Below are 20823 nucleotides of genomic sequence, written 5' to 3' on the forward strand. Positions count from 1 at the left end.
GCCAGGTGCAGCTGTGCTGCCCCGCCATCAGCTCCGCCCGAACCAACAGCTGCAGCCGGAGCTCAGCTCCACTCCCACCCCAATAACACACCGTAACCCACCCCAATAACGCACCGTAACCCACCCCAATAACGCACCGTAACCCACCCCAATAACACACCGTAACCCACCCCAATAACACACCCGTAGCCCACCCCAATAACACACCCGTAACCCATCCCCGCCTCCTGGAACAGCGGCAATAAGGAGACCGCGCTCACACCCCCCGACACCATCATTACTTCTCCTCACAATCAACGGCTTCAGACAGTCAGAGTCATCCAGTAGAATCCAGTGCATTTATTTCTTCCAACAGCTGAACTGTGTTTCAACGTCAGCTTTAACACATACAAATTCATGTTTGCAAGTTTAATGACAATCAGTACTAGAAGCAAATTACTGCAGAAAACTCATAGAAAATGAAAACGCTTTGTTCCTGGAAAAGAAGAAAACCAAGCATTCCAAATGAAGGCCTCATGGCAGCAAGCACAGCCCTGCAAGGAGTTGGGAAGGCATCAGTCAGCGCTCAGTGCGGGCAGCTGAAACACAGCCCTCCTTCTATGAGCACCCCCCGAGCTGCAGGCAGCGCTCATGTAACTAACCTGGGCGTCTACTTCATGGTTAGAGCACATCCATGGCTGAGCTGTTAGGAGCGTACAGCTGCTATTCTACAGAGCAGGTAAATGAACCTGATTTGGGGCTATCAGTGATGTGATGATGCCCACTAAGGAATAAAGGTAATGGGAACACTAACCACTAACCTCGTGGCAGTATGAGCTGTTCAGGTGCAGGTAAAGATAAACCTAGAGGTGTGTTAATGCTTAAATGCAGGCTAGACTAAGGTAAGCAGATAGAGGATGCTGCAGGCCCTGAGGAGCAGCCTCCCTCCCCATCCCTGTCTCACCATCCTACCATTAGTGGCATTTCCTGATGAGCACTGCTGTGAACAGCATGGAAAACTGGACTACAGCGTTTGCAGTCTCCCTTCTCAAAACAAGACTGACTCAGCATGAACATGCTTTAACATGGAGACAGCTCGTGGCTGCTTCTGCAGGTGCAGTAACAATATCAGAAGCCTCTAGCTACAATCACTATGGCAAGAAATACTGCTGGTCTGACCGAGCAGTTGGCTACCTAAGCATTCTGACTTCAGGCACTGACCAAACCTCTCTGAAGATTACCAAGAGTGCTGTGGTATTTGCTTGCTTCAATCTGTATTCAGAACATACAAAGTTGACAACTTAAAGCTTTATTGTCGGTTGCAGTAATATAAACAAGTACTGACATTCAGTCAATGTCCATCTCAGGAAGCTTCTTTTCCGCAGCCGTTGGGGCGGGCGCAGCATTGGGGTCAGCACTTTGGGCCCCGCTGCTGCCATCTCCCTGCCCTTCTACTGGTCCATTCGGTTCGGTCGGTTTCTGCTCCTCCTTCGGGAGTTCAACTTTGGGTTTTGGTTTTGTAACTATAGGACTGCAAATACTCGTCAACTCCTGTAAAACAGGGATTAAGAGCTGTTAGAGATGTCTCTCAACAAGTGTATTTAGTAACTTGCTTATCCAACTATCAATGCCGACTGGATACCCAAAGCAGAGGCAGATGTTCCCCAGCACACAGCACCTCAACACCCAACCACTGCCTTTTCCTACAGCTGATCTCACCTCAGTCGCTATCAAACATACAACTTCATCAAGAAACGAGACCTGTGTAAATAGCTGCCTACAAAGACTCACTTTAGTTTTAGCTTGTATGTCTTTAGCTTTTATAACTGGGTCCAAAGTAAGACTCCTCTTGTTCTGAAGATTGAGTTTGTTGTTCATCCATTCCATCGCTTCATTTGCACTTTTCTCCACTTTTGCAACATCTGCTTCATCCAGGTGGTCATATTGCTCGTCCTGAAACAGATCAATGGTAAGAGCACAGATAATGACCTCAAACATCCAAATCCATGCACTCCAAGAACCTCGTTGCACAGCTGAACTCACCACAGATCAGACTAATTAGCTAAAAGGCTGTTCTGATTAGCAGAGCAACCAACCCAACCACCCACAGCACTCATCACACAAAACTCAGGTTGTGCTACTGCTATTTCCCCCTCCATAAGGAACATCAAATACTCATTTTTTCAAGCCAACAACCCACTTCTGAATGCACAGCAGGCCCTGGGAACTCACAAGCTTAACCAGGACACTGCATGAACTTTCCATAAAGCTCATTTAAAATTCAAAACAGGCCGACATCATTTCTGTGCACTTGCCAGAAATCAGGTGCAGAAATACCTTTGCTTTGAAGGCATGAACAGTTTTCATGTACTGCTGGATTTGCTTCCCCAGTTCCTCAAATGCTTTTGGCCTTTCCTCCGATTCTTGAAATCTCGCCTGAATGGGCTGACCCAAGGCCTGGAAAAGTAAAACACACCATGAGCAGCCGGTGTCACCACTTGGCAGGGCAGCAACATCCCAAACTCCTTCCAGTGTTTCCCTTCACGTACAGGAAGGGCAGATCCTCCTCCTTTGTGTTGCTACAGACCCGCTGGATGTCTGCTCCTTGCACAGAGAATAAACTCGTTTGTTGCAAGCATTAATCTCTGGGTCAGCAGTGCTAAGCTGGCTCCCCACTGGAATTAAGTTCCCTGAATTCATTAAGTTCTGGCTGTACTGCAAGAGCCACTTACCTTCAGCTCTGTTAACTTATCCATGTAGACTTGCTTTGGCTGGTCCTCTCCATCTTCATAAAGCCAGTTTTCTGTGTCTTCCAACATCAACGTGAAGCTATTTCGATCCTGAAGCAATCCATACAGAACAGTTAGTTGCAATAATCCCACTAAATGATGCTACATTGATATTTGGAATCTTTCTGGAGGGGTTACATGTTTAGAATGTCAAGAACTTAAAAATGATATTTAATCTTAAACCATTCCTAAAATTGGACAAAGAGCTGCAGAAGGTCAGGTTGCTTTCAAACAACCACCAGGGGCTCCTTGGTTCAGACTGAGAACGGATCATCAGGCAGTAACTGCAACTGCCGCAAATGTTCTGGGGAAGAACAGCACAGGCTGGGTGAATGCAGCCTGAATGCAGCCCAAGTGCATCTTCATAGACAAAAAGGCTGGAAATGTTTCATGTTTAAAATCAAATCTGAAAACTCACACGTGCAGTCTAAGTAAGCACACAATGATACAGCCAAAGGTTATTAAAATACAGCCATTCGTTGCAACAAAATGCAGAGGACAAGGCCAGAAACACTCACATCTTCACTAACAAACTTCTCATAAATACTGCAGAGTTTGTCTCTCATTTCATACACGTATTCTTCTACAGCATTCTTAGCATCATTCCTCTCCTTCTCCAGCTTATCCTGCATTATCATTTTACCCTGTGAACAAATTGACACATTAGTTGGATACAAAGCTCATAATCTGACAAGGCCCCCTCAAAATACTTCTTAACTAAAAGTTCAGTTTGATTAAAGATTTTGAAAGGATGTGGATGACTCTAAGACAAAGTACATGATAAAAACGAGTTACAATTTGCTGCTGGTGGCACAGTAAGGACCAGCCTGCCTCAGCTGAGCAGCCACACACCCAATGGCAGCAGCCACACAGCCTGCAGCTGAGTCCCTCAGCCAGCTCCCCTATAAAACACCTTCATTAGGAACAATACATTCCGGCTCCATGGGCCACTGCTGTTCTCCATAAAAACTATGTTGAATCTTTCCCTGCCCACCATTAACATTTAACCACAATTAATAGCAGGATTCCCCACATAGGTGAGAGTCTTTTCAAGCTCAGACAAGTATGAGTTTACCTCATTCTCAATGAATAAGTTCAGCATGTCTTTCCCTATCTGCCACACCAACTGGTTCTCAATGGGAAGGTCCACTGTAGTAGTCTTTACTTTAGCCTTCTTGGCTTGAGGTGGCTGATCCACTTTCTTGTCTTTAGAGTCACCTTGAGAAGTCTATATTGAAGGAATAAATCCAAAGTAAAAAAAAACATTAGTTCAAATTAAGCAATGAAGGCTGACAATAGAAAAAGTTGGAGTACACGTACTTCTGACACTGACATGTGCCTGTATTCTCACACTTGGCTACCAAAGGAGTCAGAACAGTGCAGCTGTTCACCTTTACGAGCCACTGGCTACATTCATGGGAATTATGTCCCCAGTGCTTCCAGAATCCCCCTTCTAGTTTCCGAGTTACTGAAATCTAAATGACTTCTCCTATGAAGAGTTCTCATCTCATCAGTACCAGCTCACCTGACAGGCTATTTTATGTTTAAAATGTCACTCACAACGCAGACTACAAATATGTCACATACAAGTTTAGCTTCCACAGCCACAGCAAAGCCAGTGGATGGCAGGCTCAGACATTACACATGCTTCTGAATCTCCTACAAGAATCCTGTAAGGAAACAATTCTCACTTTACCTCCATTTCTTCTGACTCTGCCTTGTTTTCAGCTTGGACCTGCTGCTGTTCTTCAGTCTTTTGCTGCTCCTCCTGGTCTACCTGCATCTTCTGAAATCAATAGAAAGATTTAGTTTGGCATATTAAACAATGCTTCAGTTCTTACCTTGAACACTCTACCCGTATCCAGTGTTGTTTAAGTCAAGGAAAGAAGTAGAGCCTCAAGGGCTGCATTACACGCTTTTCGCCTTTGCTTTGCCAATTAACACATCACTCCTAGAACAATTAAGTATTTCACCTATACCTCAGTTCTGGTCTCAAGGCATCTGTCACAGCTGTGACGTACCAGAATTAGTCCATAACTGCTGAACACATCTAAATCCTTTTACAAATCCTAGAGCCTTTCCAAACCTGGCCAAATGAGCTTCATAAAAATGCCTCGAAGCAGCCAACAGCAGCATCCATTACCTCTTCCTCTTTCGCATGCTGATCTGTTTCCATAGGCTCTTCGCTCTCATCAGATTTATGAACCTCCACCAAAGAAGCACTTGAAACACTGAAGATACCGTGGATATTTACTCTAACTTTGACTTTCACTTTCGAACTGGATCCATCTGTTTGAGGGGTGACCTTCTGAACCAAGAAGTGAGCTGAACAATTCCAAAAAGAGCAACAATCAATCACTGAATGGGAAGTAAATCCTGACTATTGCTGGCAACAGATCACTGCAGGGCACTCACCAAATCCTACTCAAGCCAAGCAGCTTGACTTTAAGTAACACTAGAATACACGCCATTAGGAATCACATTTGATACATCATAAGAGTGGAATTACTTTTTATCAGAGTAGAAGTCTGCATCATTCTGAGTATTCCTTTTACAGGCTTACTTCACCACCAGCATTTTCTACATTTAGAATATCAGCCCATAAAACTCATACTATGGATCTACAGGGAAAATGAGTGGAATGACTTTTGAAATCTGTCCCTGCACAATTTGTAGCAAGCTATAGGGTCCAGACTAATGTAATCAGAAAATAATCTGGAAAGCTGTACGAGACAAATCACATTTCAAAGCACAAAATGGCCTTAAATACCAATAGCAGGATCTGGGTAAGGCAGCTCCTTGGGAGAACTGTAATACGCCTCAAGAGTGAATGGTTCTTTTCTGTAGAACGTGAGGACCTTAGAAAATGGAGCAGCGTGGTTCTTGGGAAAGACCTCACAGTCACTGCAAAAGAAAATGGCACGTTATTTAGCATGCAGGATGAGCCTTCTGATACTAGGAAACATCTCTAGATATCCTTCATATATTAAGGAAAACCTTGTTTAAAAAAAGACAACCTATTTATATGAAGAGCAACAGTAGTGTAGAACATGTTTAACTTGGCCTCTGTCAACAATTTCAAATTACTCAAATTGTTGCAGTCATTAGATGGGTTTTGTTCTAAACATACTACGTTCTCTAATTGTTATCAGTTAGTTTTGAGCTGTATGTGATCATGCAGGAAAACTGAACTTTCTTACCTTAACCCTTCTTCTGCTGGTGAATTCCATCGCAAAGAAATAGGGTACGGAATCAAGTCTGTGATAGAAAACTCTCTCACTTTGAATGCTGGTGACAAAATAGCACACTGAAAGAGCAAAGGAGTTCTGTTACAAAAATCCAGGCTTCAGACAAGTAGTAATTTAATTCAGCAAGTAGCTATTTAAGCTACTTAATATGTAGGATTACTAATACTGATGGAGATCAGAACTGCGCAGTAAGTACCAGAAGTGCATATGCGCTTCTTTTTGGGAAGCTGTCACAGCTGTTCACTCTGAAAATGGAAATATACAAGTTTTACCTTAGAACAAATCACCTTTCGTTTGTTATGCTTGGGCTACTCAGTTGTTTTTAGTGCCAGTGAAAGAAATCCAGACACTACAGTTATGTGACATTACCAGTTGTTTCCTTAAAGGATTCTTGTTTTGTTTCAAAGCACACCATGACCCAATCCCCTTTAAACAGATTCCATTCCCACCGCTGGCTTACACCACTGTTGAACAGATGAGCATCTATTAAGTGTGTAAAGAGGAAAATAAGGTGATCAGAGCAAAACTAAGGTGCAAAAGGTAGCACTGGTAACTATAGAGGATTTACTACTGCTTAAGCACATTGGGCAATTCCAGTCCAAGCTCAGGACAGATTTCTTGTTTATCAGCAGTGCTGTAAAGCAGCTTTTGTTTAACTCAGGCTCCCCCAGCGGAGCCTAGCGAAGTGAAAGTCATTATATGACCATTATCATACTACCAGCTTCCAGCTAGAGCAGAAGCACAGCACATGTTCCACTTCAGTCTGTACTGACCCACTGACCTGGCTCAGACAGCACAAAGAATCACTTAAAGCCACCATTCTCATTCTTCCAGCCACCTTCCTGATGCTTCTTTTATTCCATTTCCATACACAGGAAGCATTTTTCATGCTACCTATGGACTTCAGCTCAAGTACTTGTGAATATTTTTATTGCAATCATAGCTAAAAAACATGCACTATTTACCTGCAGTGCACAACCTCGTGCAACGGCCTCATCTGCATTCAGAGTCGTACTGACTTCTTTGCCAAAAAATTTACTGATCTTCTCTTTAACAGCAGGGATTCTTGTTGTGCCACCCACTATTTCTACTGCATAAATATCCTCCTTCTTTAACTCTGGAAAGGAGTCAGGCATTAGTTTTTATTGATTCAACTGCTGTATTTTAAGTGAATACACTAACATTGCAAATTGAGTTATGCTAAAACAACTATTAATTTATACAGTAAAACCTTAGATCTCGCTTGTAAGAAAGAACTTTAGAAAGCTTAAAGCTGTTCAGCCAACACATGTTAATTGTACTAATCAATCTGCCTGAGTTCTGTCAGCAGCCGAAGAAGTCTGTACTAGGAACAGCATCTTTCTGCACAGAGAACACAGAACACACGCACACTTACTGCTTTGTTCCAGCACACTACGAAGGGGGGCTTCTACTCTTGCAAGAAGTCCATCACACATCTCTAAAAATTTACTTCTGTTGAAAGACACCATAAATAAGATATTACCATAAGGAAGCTACAACAGCAAATACAACAGGTTACCCAAAGAATTCCATTTTCAAATGCTACATGCAGTATGTGCTTTTCCTCAGTCTCCGTTCTGCACTTGAGTACATTACAGTCAAGTGACCTAGGGATGCTTGTAAACTTCACAGCCCTTCCTCCTATCTCAACACCACTGACCAGTCTCTGACAGCCTCTTTGAGCAGCACCCCAGCAAACACTCCCTCCAGTCCTGACACTTCATAAAGTGCTTCCTTCCCAAAAGAAGCAAAGCGGAGTACACTGCATGACATACCTTTATAAAAGCACATACGTTACCTGTTCATCTTTCCAGAAACATCAATGTCATTCATGAAACACTCAATGTTCAGTGGAAGGTCAGAAGCATTTGCACTCATAAGCTTCTTCAGCTTTTCACATTCCTGATACAGCCTCAGCAACGCACGAATCTTCGACTTGATGTCTAGTTTATATTTCTTCCCAAATTCTTCACAGAAATATTCAACTAACACCTCATCGAATTTCCTGCCCCCAAGTGTTGTGTCAAATGCTGTAGCAAGAACCTTCACAAAATAAAGAACTCTTCAGTAACAGTACAATTAAATCATTACTTCAGCAAAATCGGCTCTTAGTTAATGCCAAAACATCTGCATCTAAAGTACCTCACTAACATCTGACACTTAATTGCTGACAGCAGTTACAGAAGTAGCTGCACACATCCTAGAAGATGTGAATGTGTTTTTGCTTTGGGTTTCTTGTTTTTGAAGCCTACAAAATCTACACCATGGTTTACGTACTGACTTCTGTAGCTGGTATTAAGTATCTGTTCTAAATGCTACTAGAGAAAAGCCAACTTCTAGAAGCACCACAAGTATTTCAACTCTTTATAAGTGATATTCTCTCAAAAAGCTGTACAGAATAAGTGTGCTCCAAGAAAAAAATGATATATCCAATACGCTACATGCCTAGTACAGAAGCAGCCTATCCCTTCTGTAATAAAGTAGCAACTTCTCTAGTTAAGATTGTTTGGTAAGGCTTCAATACACAATCAGTACAGTGCCCTGTACCATAAGCAGACCGTAAGTCTCCAAACCCTGCTTCACCTCTGTCACACTCTGAATACATCCCTGCTGATTATTTCATGCCTAAGGGTGGAACATGCTAATTACCATGCTAAAAATAAAGCAAGAAAATAAGTGCAACTCTTGAAAAACCAGAACTCATTTTTTATGAGGCAATTACCTAAAGAAAACCCAGAGCCCACCCACCTTTGCTAATCCCACTCTTAGAACACCAAGTCTGATACCTTTCCTGATTAGGGTCAGTTCCTGCACTGTTTTTAACTGCCTTGCAATCCATCACTGTTCATACTCAAGTGTTTTCAGTACTTATATAATTTCAAAGAACTTAAACTACATTACATTTCCTCATAAGAGTAAACAGAACTACAAGAAAAATAATGCTTATCTAAGTTGCACCTTCTCATTTTACATCTCCATGCTTCACATTTTCTGTGTTTCCTCAGGCAAGGAAAAACTACAGGAGCTACAGACATACAGACTGTAAAAGCCTAAATAAGAAACATCAGCACTTGCTGCAAAACAGTGAGAAGTACACTGACTTGCTTGCTTCATCTGCAGCTTCAAGTTGTTAACAGCAATTACTCTTTAATGTGAGCACCGCAGTGACTTAATGTTTGAACTTGCATCCTTCTAGGAATGTGTTTTAACACCACACCTCACGACTGGGTTGCATTTTTGAAAGCAGCATCTGCTCAAATCAGTTACTGAACAAATGTAATCAAGCCTTTCCCTTTGCTAAAGGTCATCTATTAACACAGGTTTGCATCCTTTTCATATCATCCAAAAAGCTCTACATTCTTTTCCTACTTTAAACTCCAAATTTTGACCTTCAAATGCAACTTCAGAAGTATAAAAAGAAGATGCTTATGTAAAGATAGGCAGGCTTGACTGTCACAGTTCTTGCATGTGAATACTGCTATTGGTACTTAGAACAGACACATAACAGATTGCTTACTTTCAGTTTCCCTTTATTGAATGCACAAATAGAAACTTGATACGCAGAATGCCCCATATCCACAAAAACAACATTCCGTGGCTTCTCCTCTAGGGCAGGCAGGTCTTGCTTATAGATTCCATATGCAAGGGCAACTATACAGAAGTGAGAATCAGCAGAATTAGGATTTAAGAAACTGAATGCTCTTTCTCAAGCATTAACTGGTATAACAGTAAACATTTCACCTTATTTTTCAAGCTGCAGAAGTTTCTTGTTATATTAAATACCACTGCTAAAGCAACATGGAACAGCAGCAAACAGTTATTAGCCAGAACAGAACACGTGCATTAAGCAGGTATCCCAGGAACATCCTTATGCCACTGACATAATAGAAAAATGGATACAGGAAACTTAACAGTCAGCTGTAATTGCAGAAGCTATGGATCACTGACAAATTACAAGTCCTTTTATCTAATAAAACAAAAACATCAAGTGATGCAAGAAGAAAGTAAGGCATTACCTGCAGTTGTTTCATTTATTAGCCTCAGGCAGTTGAGACCAGCAATTTGTGTGGCATCCATCACAGATCTCCTCTCTGCATCTGTGTAGAAACATGGAACCTGCAAGAAGATGAGATGGCCACCATTGGAAAGAGTCATCCACAGCAAAGCATTAAACAGAAGTGTAGAGAGACACTACAGAGCACAACTGCTCCCCTTCATGGGGATCCTTCCAGCCTGACATTCAATTTCAGATGCAAAGAGAAAACAAAATGTTACATGAAGACAAAACACTGAAAGCCTGTGCCCTCTCAAACTGCTTATTTTACTTGCAGAGAATAAGAGATAGCAACTATTTATTCTACTGGACAAAGAACCTGAAGATATTTTGTCGTCAGTGAAGTAAGTCTAACTTCAAGATGTAGGATTGAGTCTAAAGTAGAGAATACAGAGCTGCCCATTAGGGTGTAACAGGCAATGCAGTGCTATTACCAACAGCTATTTTAGTTTATGATATTTTCTCCAAGAGAAACTTCTCACATACTTACAGAAACAACACAGTCAACTACAGGCTTCTTAAGCGCATTCTCAGCAGTCTCTTTTAGTTTGGTAAGAAGCATTCCAGTCATCTGTTCAATAGTAAAGTTTCTCTCTTCTTCCATATACATAACCTTAAAAAAATAAACGTACACTACAGCAAGAACCATGTACTGCAGGCACAGACCACATGCAAGAAGCTGCCTTACTGACAGTAAGCTCCTAAAGTAACACAGCTCTGTGCCACCTTCTGATAACCTAACTTATAGGCAGCAAGTTGCAAGTACTACATACCAATACTAGAATATGCATTTGAGAACTCTTACACATGGAGATGCTCTGGACAGTTTTGTACATCTTGGTTGCTACACAATGCCCGGGACACCTTCCTCCAACTGCTTTGGAGAATTAAATCAGTCACTGCTAAAATCCGTTAGACACCTTTTATAAAGTTCACTTATTTTTACTATTTCACCTGACATGCCATGCTCACATCATACACTCATGGAATATGAGCAACAGTTAAATAAGCACACCAGTCAAAGAGCTGCCTTCCAAAAGTCACCATGAAAAAAAAACAGCACTGGTAAAATCGTTTGCATGGGACTGTTTGCAAGGAAGAATAAGGTGGAACTGCAAAACCAGTTTCATGGAACACTTGGAAAGGCCATCAGCACTATTAACCTTTTATTTAGCATTCACTAGTCACAGAAACCTCAGAGAGCAGATTCAAAATAAAGAGATAAAAGGAAACCATCATCGCTTTTCTCCTCTGGCACCTTTTCAAATACTCCAGACTTACCTTGATGCCAGTGGAACCTGTTGGCAGCTGGACAAGTTCATAGGCAAGGCTTGTTTTTTCAGCTTGAACAAAGGGATCTGAGAATGCACGACCATGAAATCTTTTAAAACTTTGTACTGTATTCTTTGCATTTGAAATAACCTGGAGGAAAAGAAATCTTTAATACAATTTGTCAGGGGAACAACTGAATTTTAAACAGAAAAAACATACAGAGCTTTATTCCTGCACTTCTCTTGCTTCAAATTAGTCATTCACATCTTAAACAGTACCAGGGCAGATGCTAGAACGCAATTCCTCTCTGATCTCTCAGGCAACCTACAAGAACTGGAGATTCAATATAAAATGTACACCTGAAACCTGAGTCACGTAGTTAGCATCAAATTCTCATATGCTGAGGATACCAGTGTCCTCTTCCATTTACCTGCTTTCCTACCACCCTCCTGTGATGCAGCCAGTAAGTTACAAGTACAACACAAATACAGTGAGGTATATTTCACATCAGGCCCCTCACATGCAAGTGACATTCAACATATGGATCTTCTCACAAAACGGCCCAAGAATCTTGTTGTGAAGCTTTAAAAAGTCAGCACAGCCCCATAGCGATACTGCCAATATGACAGTGTGACAGAAGGCAGACTGTCATTAAAAGATAGTGAAATTAAATGTCATTATAGCCCATTTCTACCTAGTACAACACAATGGAAAGCACAGCAATGACAGCGAAGCAGCAAGTACCTGGGCAAGTGAGGATTTGCTCAAATGCAACAGCCATGGGTATAGAAACAAAGGAAAGAAGCTACTTACCCTTGGAAGGCCTCAGGTATGCAGGGATCTCCACTGAGATCCCCTTACCTCCACTGCCAGCCCTTAAATGAGGTCTGGGAAGGGGTGGATGCTGGCTCCAGCCCTTCCATCACTCAGGTAACACTGCATGCACCTGAGCTCCTATGGGTTGGCCCTGCCTTCCCACCAGGTGCTCCATCACTGCTTCAGGCCCTGACTTAACATTTCCACTACAACAATTAATCCTGTTTAATCCTTTCACTAATGTTAGAGCACGACACACTGAGGAAAAGAACTACAGTATCCAAACGAGCAGACAAGCAGTGCACCATTCTGTTTTCCTAATAAAATTTCCTAATGACCTGGTTTTGATCTTCTGTAAGTTCAGTTTCTGCAGGACCTCCCCACCTCCACTGGATCAGTTATCTCTCTTTAAGCTTAGCAGATACTCAATTCCAGAAAACCATCTGCATTTAGTTCTATTACAGCTCTTCTGTTCTTGAATAACAGCTGTGTCCAGTTACTTTTGTATCCTACATACTGAATCCTCACGCATCTCCAGGTATTTTATGTTAAGAAAAACCAACTGTAGGTATTCAAGCAGAATCATGTTTTACTGTTGTATCACAGCAACACAAGAGACAACACAGCAGGACCCAGGTGTCATGGAGCAGGATAAAAATCAGCTAAACCTCTTCCTGGTCCTTTCAGCCTATTTGCCCACCTACACCAAACTCAGAAGTATGTGCAAGAAAGCCTAGAGACATTTAGGTTGTAATTCAACCATGAGAAGAAGCTATACATATTTATACTCAGGTTTCCCCCTTTCTACCAAAGGAACGCACTTAACAGAATTGTATGGAATAGAACCACATAATGAAAAGCTACCCAATGAACACAGCAGAACAAGCAAAACTTAAACATTTCAGACTTCCTAGTGATCAAGTCTTCCCCCCCCCCCCCCAGTTTTATTATGTTCCTTATATCCCCATCCAAGAGGGCAATGCAGCATTACAGGCCAAACAACTGAACTAAGCTCACCTGTTCTGGTTAGACCCTTAAGAAGCCAGTTCAGAGACATTCTAAGCTTCACTGATAAAAATAAATAGTGCTAATCTGATTGTTGGCTACTGAAGTTGCTTTTACCCCAACTGTACCTGGCTTTTAGCTGCAGCACCAATAGAGCGGTTCTTGGGTCCAAAGGCGATGCATGACCTAGAATGAGAAGAAGGATCCTGTCAGTGATTGGTACAACTGTATTCAACATCAGCAGACACAGTGGTCACAGTGGTGGTGGTTTTTGTTAGAGATGTTGATAATGTACTGCAGATAATCAACATTTGGCCCATTAGGAAAGTCGGTCACTCATTATAATGTACACATGCAATCCAGTTCTGAACAGGAAAGCTGCAGGCATTCTGAGATTCCCACAAACACTGAACACAACTAAAACCAACAAATATTAAACCTGAAATAGTGCAAGTAATTCACAGTTCATCTTGGTGATCAGCAGTGCACCCAGACCAGCCGAACAAACTGACAGCTGAACAGAAAGCATCCAAATGGTCAGAGGAAGCACATGGGTCAGCCAGTATTGTAACAAATTACTCCTACACATCTGTACCAAATGCTAATCAAGATTCTCATCTTTAAGTGAAGCCTTTCAACAGCATAAATTAATACTGGAGAGAAAGTCTGCTGCTGCTGCATTTCACCTACATTCATGATATAAAAGCACAGATTATCAAAGGAAAAAATAATCATTTACCCAAGCTCTACACAGAGCCCACAGATATAAGAAATAGATAAAAGGCTCCTTTTGGAGAAGATGCCTAATCCCACTGAGATGCCAATTTCCACATTCAGTGAACTGTAAAGGCTTGAAAGTTAAGGTAAACGCTTTCCCACCTCACCCTCTTGTCCCAGTCCCTAATACGGAGAAAGCAAAGTTAGTGAGGAAAAGCCCTCATCAGTCAATTAGTCAGGCCCGTTGTTACTATTAACAAGACATTAACAACATAATGAAGCCGATCTCTATGTTAGGAGGCTACTTTAGAGCAGGGTTATACCATAGGGCTGCCCTACATAAATGACACTTCAGCTCATCCTGAGGTTTAGAATTGGTCTTTGAACTGAAAGTGCCAAAACCAGAATGGATGGCTGCACTGAGGTAATTACTTCCTAAGAAAGGTATATCTCAACTTAGCGATAGCTTAGCAGCTGAAACAAGGCCCACCCTTAAAGCACATGCTGCAACCAAATTAACATTCCAGGAGGAAATCTTCTGAAACAATTATTAAGGAATTAGTTAATGAAAAGCGAGTCTCTCCAGTGCCATGCAAACATTAAGGCCTACGCTGAGCTGCAGAGCTCACAGCCAGAAGCAGAACAGCAGCAGGGAGCTGGTTATTCATTTACTTTGCTCTCCTGAAGGAAATTAAGGCACCAGCATGGATTTATGTTTTTCTGCTGCAAGAAAAATAATATTCTGCTACTAAATCCACAGGGCACGTGGTGTGCAGTCACCATACAGCACTCATTTATTCAGACCTCTTCAGATCTGCCAGAATTAAACCTCAGTGCAGAAGCCTGGCTCAAGAAAAGAATACCACACAATAACTACGTACTCAGACTTCATTATAACATCAGGAATAAGAACTTCAGCACGAATAGCCTCGGTATCCACACCTGCCACCTGCTTGGTGCTGGACACCGGAGCAGGGCAGCCCCCATGGGGCAATGTGGGACTGTGGCATCCGCAGCAGGGACGGCTGCCAGCTTCACTCCCCAGTCAGCCCAAAGGAACCACGGTGAGCTCATTAAATACAAATTATGCCAGTAATTGCACGCAATGCACTGAAAGTCGAATAACTAACCATAGCATTTTAAATAGAAACATAATCACAGCAGAGGACAGGTCTAACAGAGCAGCTCCAGCAGAACCCTGCCCTGCCTTACAGCTGAGAAGGGCCCTGCAGACACAGCCCCAATCCCACCTCACCCACTGCCCTGGATGACACCCGCAGTCTGACAGCACGTTTCCTCCCTGCTGAAACCCAGCACCGCTTCCGCAGATCACTTACAACTATTTCATGTCATTCAATCACCCTCATCCCCACGTGGAGCAGGAAACAGCCTTAATCCTCCCCCATTCCATTTATTTCCAGCTCGCTCTCTACTCCAGTCCTCTTCAAGACCACCATATTCAAACACAATTGTTCCGCATCAATTTCACATACACAGCTTCAAAATCCACAGCATTCTGAAAGAAGATTCAATGAAAACGTCATCTGTGCTGCTGAGCAACGAGCACAGCACTAGGATCTGTTTATTAACACTCAATTGCAATAAACTCTGTCCGCTAATCCTCCCCCCCAAAGCTCCCTGCAGAAAGCACAGAGCACAACCTAAACCTGACCAGGAACTGGTTCCTAAGGTCCCAGCAGCACAAAACAACCCCAGAGCTCACTAAGGAGACACTGAGCTCCAACACTTTGAACCAGGCCTTTGTTTACAAGTTGGACATTTAAAGCCATTAAGAACATTTTAATACAGACAGGTGATTACAGAATGGTTTCCCACTCTCCCAGCAGTGTGTACAGGTTTCCAGAACAGCACCTGAGGATTAAGTCCAGTTGAAAGTTGTCCCTTTCAATACGGCAATATCTCTAATCACACACTTGTGACTTTCCATAACCATTTCCTGTTAGACATGTTGCTGGACAACACTTTAATCTCCCTTCAATGAGGATGATCTGTGCTCTGATCTCAGACATATCATATCTAACAGCACCTCGACAACCTGAAGCCTCAATACGCAGCTCCTGTCCTGAGCAGCTTTATGTGAAGGACTGCCTTTGTCCATCTGCACTTACATACCATATTACTGAAGAAGTCTAAGAGAGCCTCCCTCCCTCTGGCACATGGAGCCAAACAGAAGCGCTGTTCTCCTTTTACTCACTATTCTCAGGCAAAAAGAGGCAAACAGATGAGGCACATAATGAAACACAAGGTCATCCTACACTCCTCATGTTTTTAAGGTGATATGAGGGTAAAAAAAACAAGACAAGACAATTTTCTTACCAAGACAGACATCAATTTCATTAAGCTTAAAACAAAGCAATGCTACAGCACAGAGGGAGCAGTGAAAGCATTTGTAAGAGAGCTTTGCAGAGAGCTGCCCTCCGGCTCTAGCGCCCTGTGAGCGCCACAACTCCGCTCTTTACCCAGCCTTCCTTCTTACCCTTCCCTTGGGTTAAAACACCCCAACGTTCAAAAGGGGAAAGTTTTTAAGGGTGCAGCTGAGCGCTACACAAACACACGGACACGGCGGGGGCGGCCGACGAGGCCCGGAGCTCCGCGCAGCGCAGCGGGCGGTACAGCAGCCCCGGCTACAGCCGCTCCCGTCGGCGTTACGGCCCGAGGCTTCCCGCCCGGAGCCGGGCAGAGGCGGCCCCAGGCGAACGCCTCGTTACAAGAACAACGCACAAAGCGCAGCCCAAGGGCCGCCAACAGCGGCTGCGAACCGCCGCCCCGCACGGCCAGGCCCCGCCGCCCCGCGCCCCACTCACGGCGTGCAGCGGTCGCTGTACTCGTTGGCGACGGTCTCGATGCCGCCGGCCCGAGCCACGGCGATGTAGCAGCTCTGGAAGCCCAGGTCGATGCCCACCACCGACATGGCGCGGCCGGGCGAGAAGGCGCAGCCGGACGGAGCTGAGGAGCGGCGCGGAGCGGCCCGGCCCGTTTAAATGCGCGGCGGCGGCGGCGGCGCTGTGGGGAGGGGGGGGCGGGGCCCGGCACTTCTCGAAGGATCCCGTCGGGCCGCAGCGCCGCGCACAGCGGGACGGGAGGGATCGGCTGCTCTCGCGAGACTTCCGCCTGGCGCGCGGAGCGCTGCGTTGCCGCGCAGCCGCAGACGGGCGATATGGAGGTCGGGGGGGGGAACACACGCGGTGGGGGCGGCCGGGGCCGCGCGGGGCTCGAGTTCACCGTGTGCTGCTTCCACCAGCACAGCTGCCACAATATCAGCCGTGGTTTGTAGGGAGCTGTGTGCTGTACGGACACCGCCGTGGGGCCGCCAGGTTGGACGGTACCAGTGGCGGCAGAGGGAATAACAACAGATCTCTAACTAACACATAGAACTCAGTGTGAGGATAACCATCTCGCTGTTGCTGTTACAGATCCTGGTATCTGCATGGTGGTTTCCAGGGCACTGTTCGCCCAGTGAGTGCTGTGTGAGGGCTGGGGAATCACTGAGCTCCAGCATGTTCCACAATGTCGGTGCTGGGGGCATCGCTGCAGGGCCGTGCTGATGCAGCGAGGGCTGCCCTGTATAACACAGCTATGGAGAGAGGAGCAGTGAGCAGCATGGTGGGTGGGGGATGGTGCTCCTCACTGCACAAACAACAGCCAGGGTCGCAGTGTAGCATGGAGTCAGCTCTGTCAGACTGCACGGAGGAAGAGTGGAGTGCTGGACCAAGATGGGACAACAGCAGAGGGGATGGACGGGGAAGCGGCACAGTGTGTCTGATGCACCCTGACACTGATGCAATTCAGATGCTTTGTGAACGTTGTGGAACTTAATGTTTGGGAATGTATTAAGTTCTGAGATAAAATGTGCTTAAAATACAGAAACCCAATGCGTCAAAAACAGGATGTTTCCAATTTCCCAATCTTTTATTTACATCTCTGCTCTTTGTTTTAACGATACAGAAAACACATGGTAGAGAAACTCAGTGTTTAAAGCGGGAAGGATTCCTGCCCCAGAGACAGCTCGCAGTGCCTGTCATTCCTCGCAGCCGCTGGGTGACACCACTTTGGCAGCTGCACGTGGGCTGGGAATTGCATCATGGTGCTAATGACAGAATAATAATGAAGTGTTTCACCTCCGACGTCCTTGAGCTCACGGGGAAGGGCCGATGCATAAAACAATCCTGCCGTTCTGTGTGGTGGATATCACACATCACGTACTCTAGAACCAGAATATCACTGTGTTTCCTGTTTTTTTTTACTTTCATTTTCAAATCGAGCCAAGCTGCCAGCACAGTGCTGGGGCAATGACAGACTGGCGTCACCGGGCAGTGGGCATTGAGGGACAGATACACGCCTCGAGGCGTTCAGCGACTCCGGCTGCTCCTCCGTGCAGCTGAGGCTGCTGGCCCTGGGACACCGCCAGCAGCGAGCAGCTGGAGCAGCAGAACTGCCTGCAAAGGGGGAGGGAGCTCCACAGCCCCAGACTGGGGGGGAAACGCATGTATCAGTTCGAAACCTGAGCTGCCAGTTTGTTGGGGTCTGAAATTGAAACGATTCTGTGGCCCTCCCCACTCTCCTTTTATTTTCTCAATGTTTTTCTTTTTAAAAAACTCGACTTCCAATTTAAAAGAATGTGAAAACGCTGTAGTAAGTACTGCTAAGAATTAAGCAGTGTTTGGTGATGGCTGAAGGACACAGCTTGCTCTGAACTCTTGCAGTATGTATTCTTCAGCAAGGCTTTGTTATTTCTTACCTGATGAAGACTGTTCTGCAGTGCATTTCAAGATGGAAGGGCAAAGCAGTGGCAGGATAACACCTCATTGGCTTTTTCCTACAGTTGTTCAATGCTTGACTTATGAACAATAAGCATGACTTAAATTCAGGAGAGCTGAAAAGAGAATAAGCCAAAAAGTGCTGTTGAAAGCGCTGTCTGACTCCTCTAAAATAGATGTCGGTTATTCCAAGAACAAAACATCTCAGAAATCCTTAGACTTTTGAAGGTAATGTTAACAAAACAGCAAAACCATGTCAGTTTCATAACCAGGTGATTGACTTTCTCTTGGGAACTTCACAGATAAAGCCCTGCCTGGCAGATTAAACACCCTCCTTTTTTCCTGTTATCTCTGTGCTAAGCAGCAGTGCTTACGAACTGCAGATCTGCCACTGCGGAGCATCTGGGTGTAAATCCAGTGTTTTCAGGCTTTGTTTACAGTGGCATATCTTGCAATTCATTAACAAAAGCTAATTGGGAAAATGCACATGGGTTTAAAATAAGCTCTCGCTGATATCTGCCACAGGCTATTCTTTGGTCTGCTGTAAATAGCCACTGCATGTCATCTAACGTATGGTTCATAGTGCTATTCTGGGATATCCAGATACACATGGGCTTTGCGATCTCCTGAACTGGGAGTAGCTGCAGTATCGTGTTGCCATGAACTCTAATATGAATCATACTGCATGTCATGCACTTCTCAGAAAATCTTAACTCTCTACCCTACAAAAAGTTACCCTGGGACCATTTTCCCCAGTGCAGTTTTCTCAAGAATCTGCAGTGAAATAGATGTTGAAAAGATCATTTTCCCTCCTATAAGGATTTCCACAGTTTCCCTTCAAGCTTAGCAGATAATCGGATTTCACGTGCTTAGTAATTAAGCTACTGTGTGTATTGAAGTATCAGAGTGAGGTTATTGCCCACCAAACCTCAAGCAATCAACTGAAAATGTCCCAAAGAAGCATAAGAGAAGCAAATAGGAAAAAAAGACCAGAAATGGACACAAATAATAATGGAAAGTGGTGGGCATTATAGCAACAACACCACATAAGTCTAAAGAATACGAGTGTTTCCTGAGGCAATTATTTGCTCCCAGATGTTGCCTGCTAAGCAGATATCACTGTATAATTAAGGCTAGGTTGGAGCTTTGCATGTATTTCTTAACACTAGAAATGTGTACATGGGGGCAGCCTGTATCACAGCATTACAGATGGAGACTGACCTTACGCTGTGAAATGAACACAAGAGGCGATGCGGTCACTGCCCATCAATATATTGGAGATGGAAAATTATTAATTTGAAGAACAGCTGACAATAGCAGATGGACCAACAGATCACTAGCAAATTTAACTCAGAAATTATCTTCTTCCATAGAAGATACACACGCCTCTGTGCTTGGGCTGCCCACAAAGCAGGGGCTTGGCCACGTGGGCTCCCCACTGACACATGAAGGACAGTGGCTGGGCACAAGCTCAGCCCCTAATTCTCCATGAAGACCTTCAACAAGCTGGACTCAAAGTTCCCTAATTCATGTCTCACCCAGACACCAGCCCTTCCCTTCCTGCCATTCCAGCTCCCTCGCATGCTACGGCTTTTTTTCGGAGTTCCCAGGAAAGAAAAACATCTGAATTTGCTGTATATCAAACACATTCCAGTGATAGATTTAATGACGTCAGCTTCCACAAACTGCCCAGATGACGTCCCTGCTACGTCGACGTGCTTCACGCTCCATTGGGAGCCATTTTGGGTCTGTTGACACACAAAGATACTTCGTGTTCACTGAAATATGAGCTGAGGGTCTAAAAATATGGCACCATGCTATAGGCTGGAGCAGCCCCACTGCTCATGCTTACAGAGGTGCTGTGAGGACAAAACTTCCCCACAGCAATACTGCACTGGCTCAGGGAAAGGAGTGAGCCACAAGTCCCACACAGAACAGATTGGGAGCATGAGGAACATAGAAAACGTATTGAAAATGGCAAGTGCCCAATATCCACTGGGTTACAGAAGTTTCTAAATGGGAATACTGTCTTTTTCTGCTTTAAGTACTTTATCTGAATGAAGCCAGTACTTCCTCCTGTTCAAATCTACAGTTAAAATCAGAAAACAAGCTCATGTAAGAGCCTTGTAACAAGAAAGCCATTT

General features: G+C 44.1%; 1 protein-coding gene across 1 annotated transcript; it reads right to left on the bottom strand.

The window, feature by feature from the left end:
* Positions 1-319: 319 nt before the first annotated feature.
* Positions 320-16952, bottom strand: HSPA4 (heat shock protein family A (Hsp70) member 4). The gene is made up of 19 exons (XM_015875512.1): positions 16727-16952; positions 13313-13370; positions 11373-11513; positions 10582-10704; positions 10054-10153; positions 9555-9688; positions 7836-8080; positions 7413-7489; positions 6982-7133; positions 5969-6075; positions 5539-5672; positions 4912-5093; positions 4465-4554; positions 3844-3996; positions 3287-3412; positions 2712-2819; positions 2317-2436; positions 1771-1932; positions 320-1530 (listed from the first exon to the last, which is right to left on the bottom strand). Exons 1-19 carry the CDS (start codon positions 16831-16833, stop codon positions 1327-1329), a joined length of 2523 nt encoding a protein of 840 aa, XP_015730998.1. The 5' UTR covers positions 16834-16952; the 3' UTR covers positions 320-1326.
* Between the last annotated feature and the right edge of the window lie 3871 nt (positions 16953-20823).

The sequence above is a fragment of the Coturnix japonica genome, chromosome 13 (genome assembly GCF_001577835.2).
Source record: "Coturnix japonica isolate 7356 chromosome 13, Coturnix japonica 2.1, whole genome shotgun sequence".
Classification (NCBI taxonomy): Eukaryota; Metazoa; Chordata; class Aves; order Galliformes; family Phasianidae; genus Coturnix; species Coturnix japonica.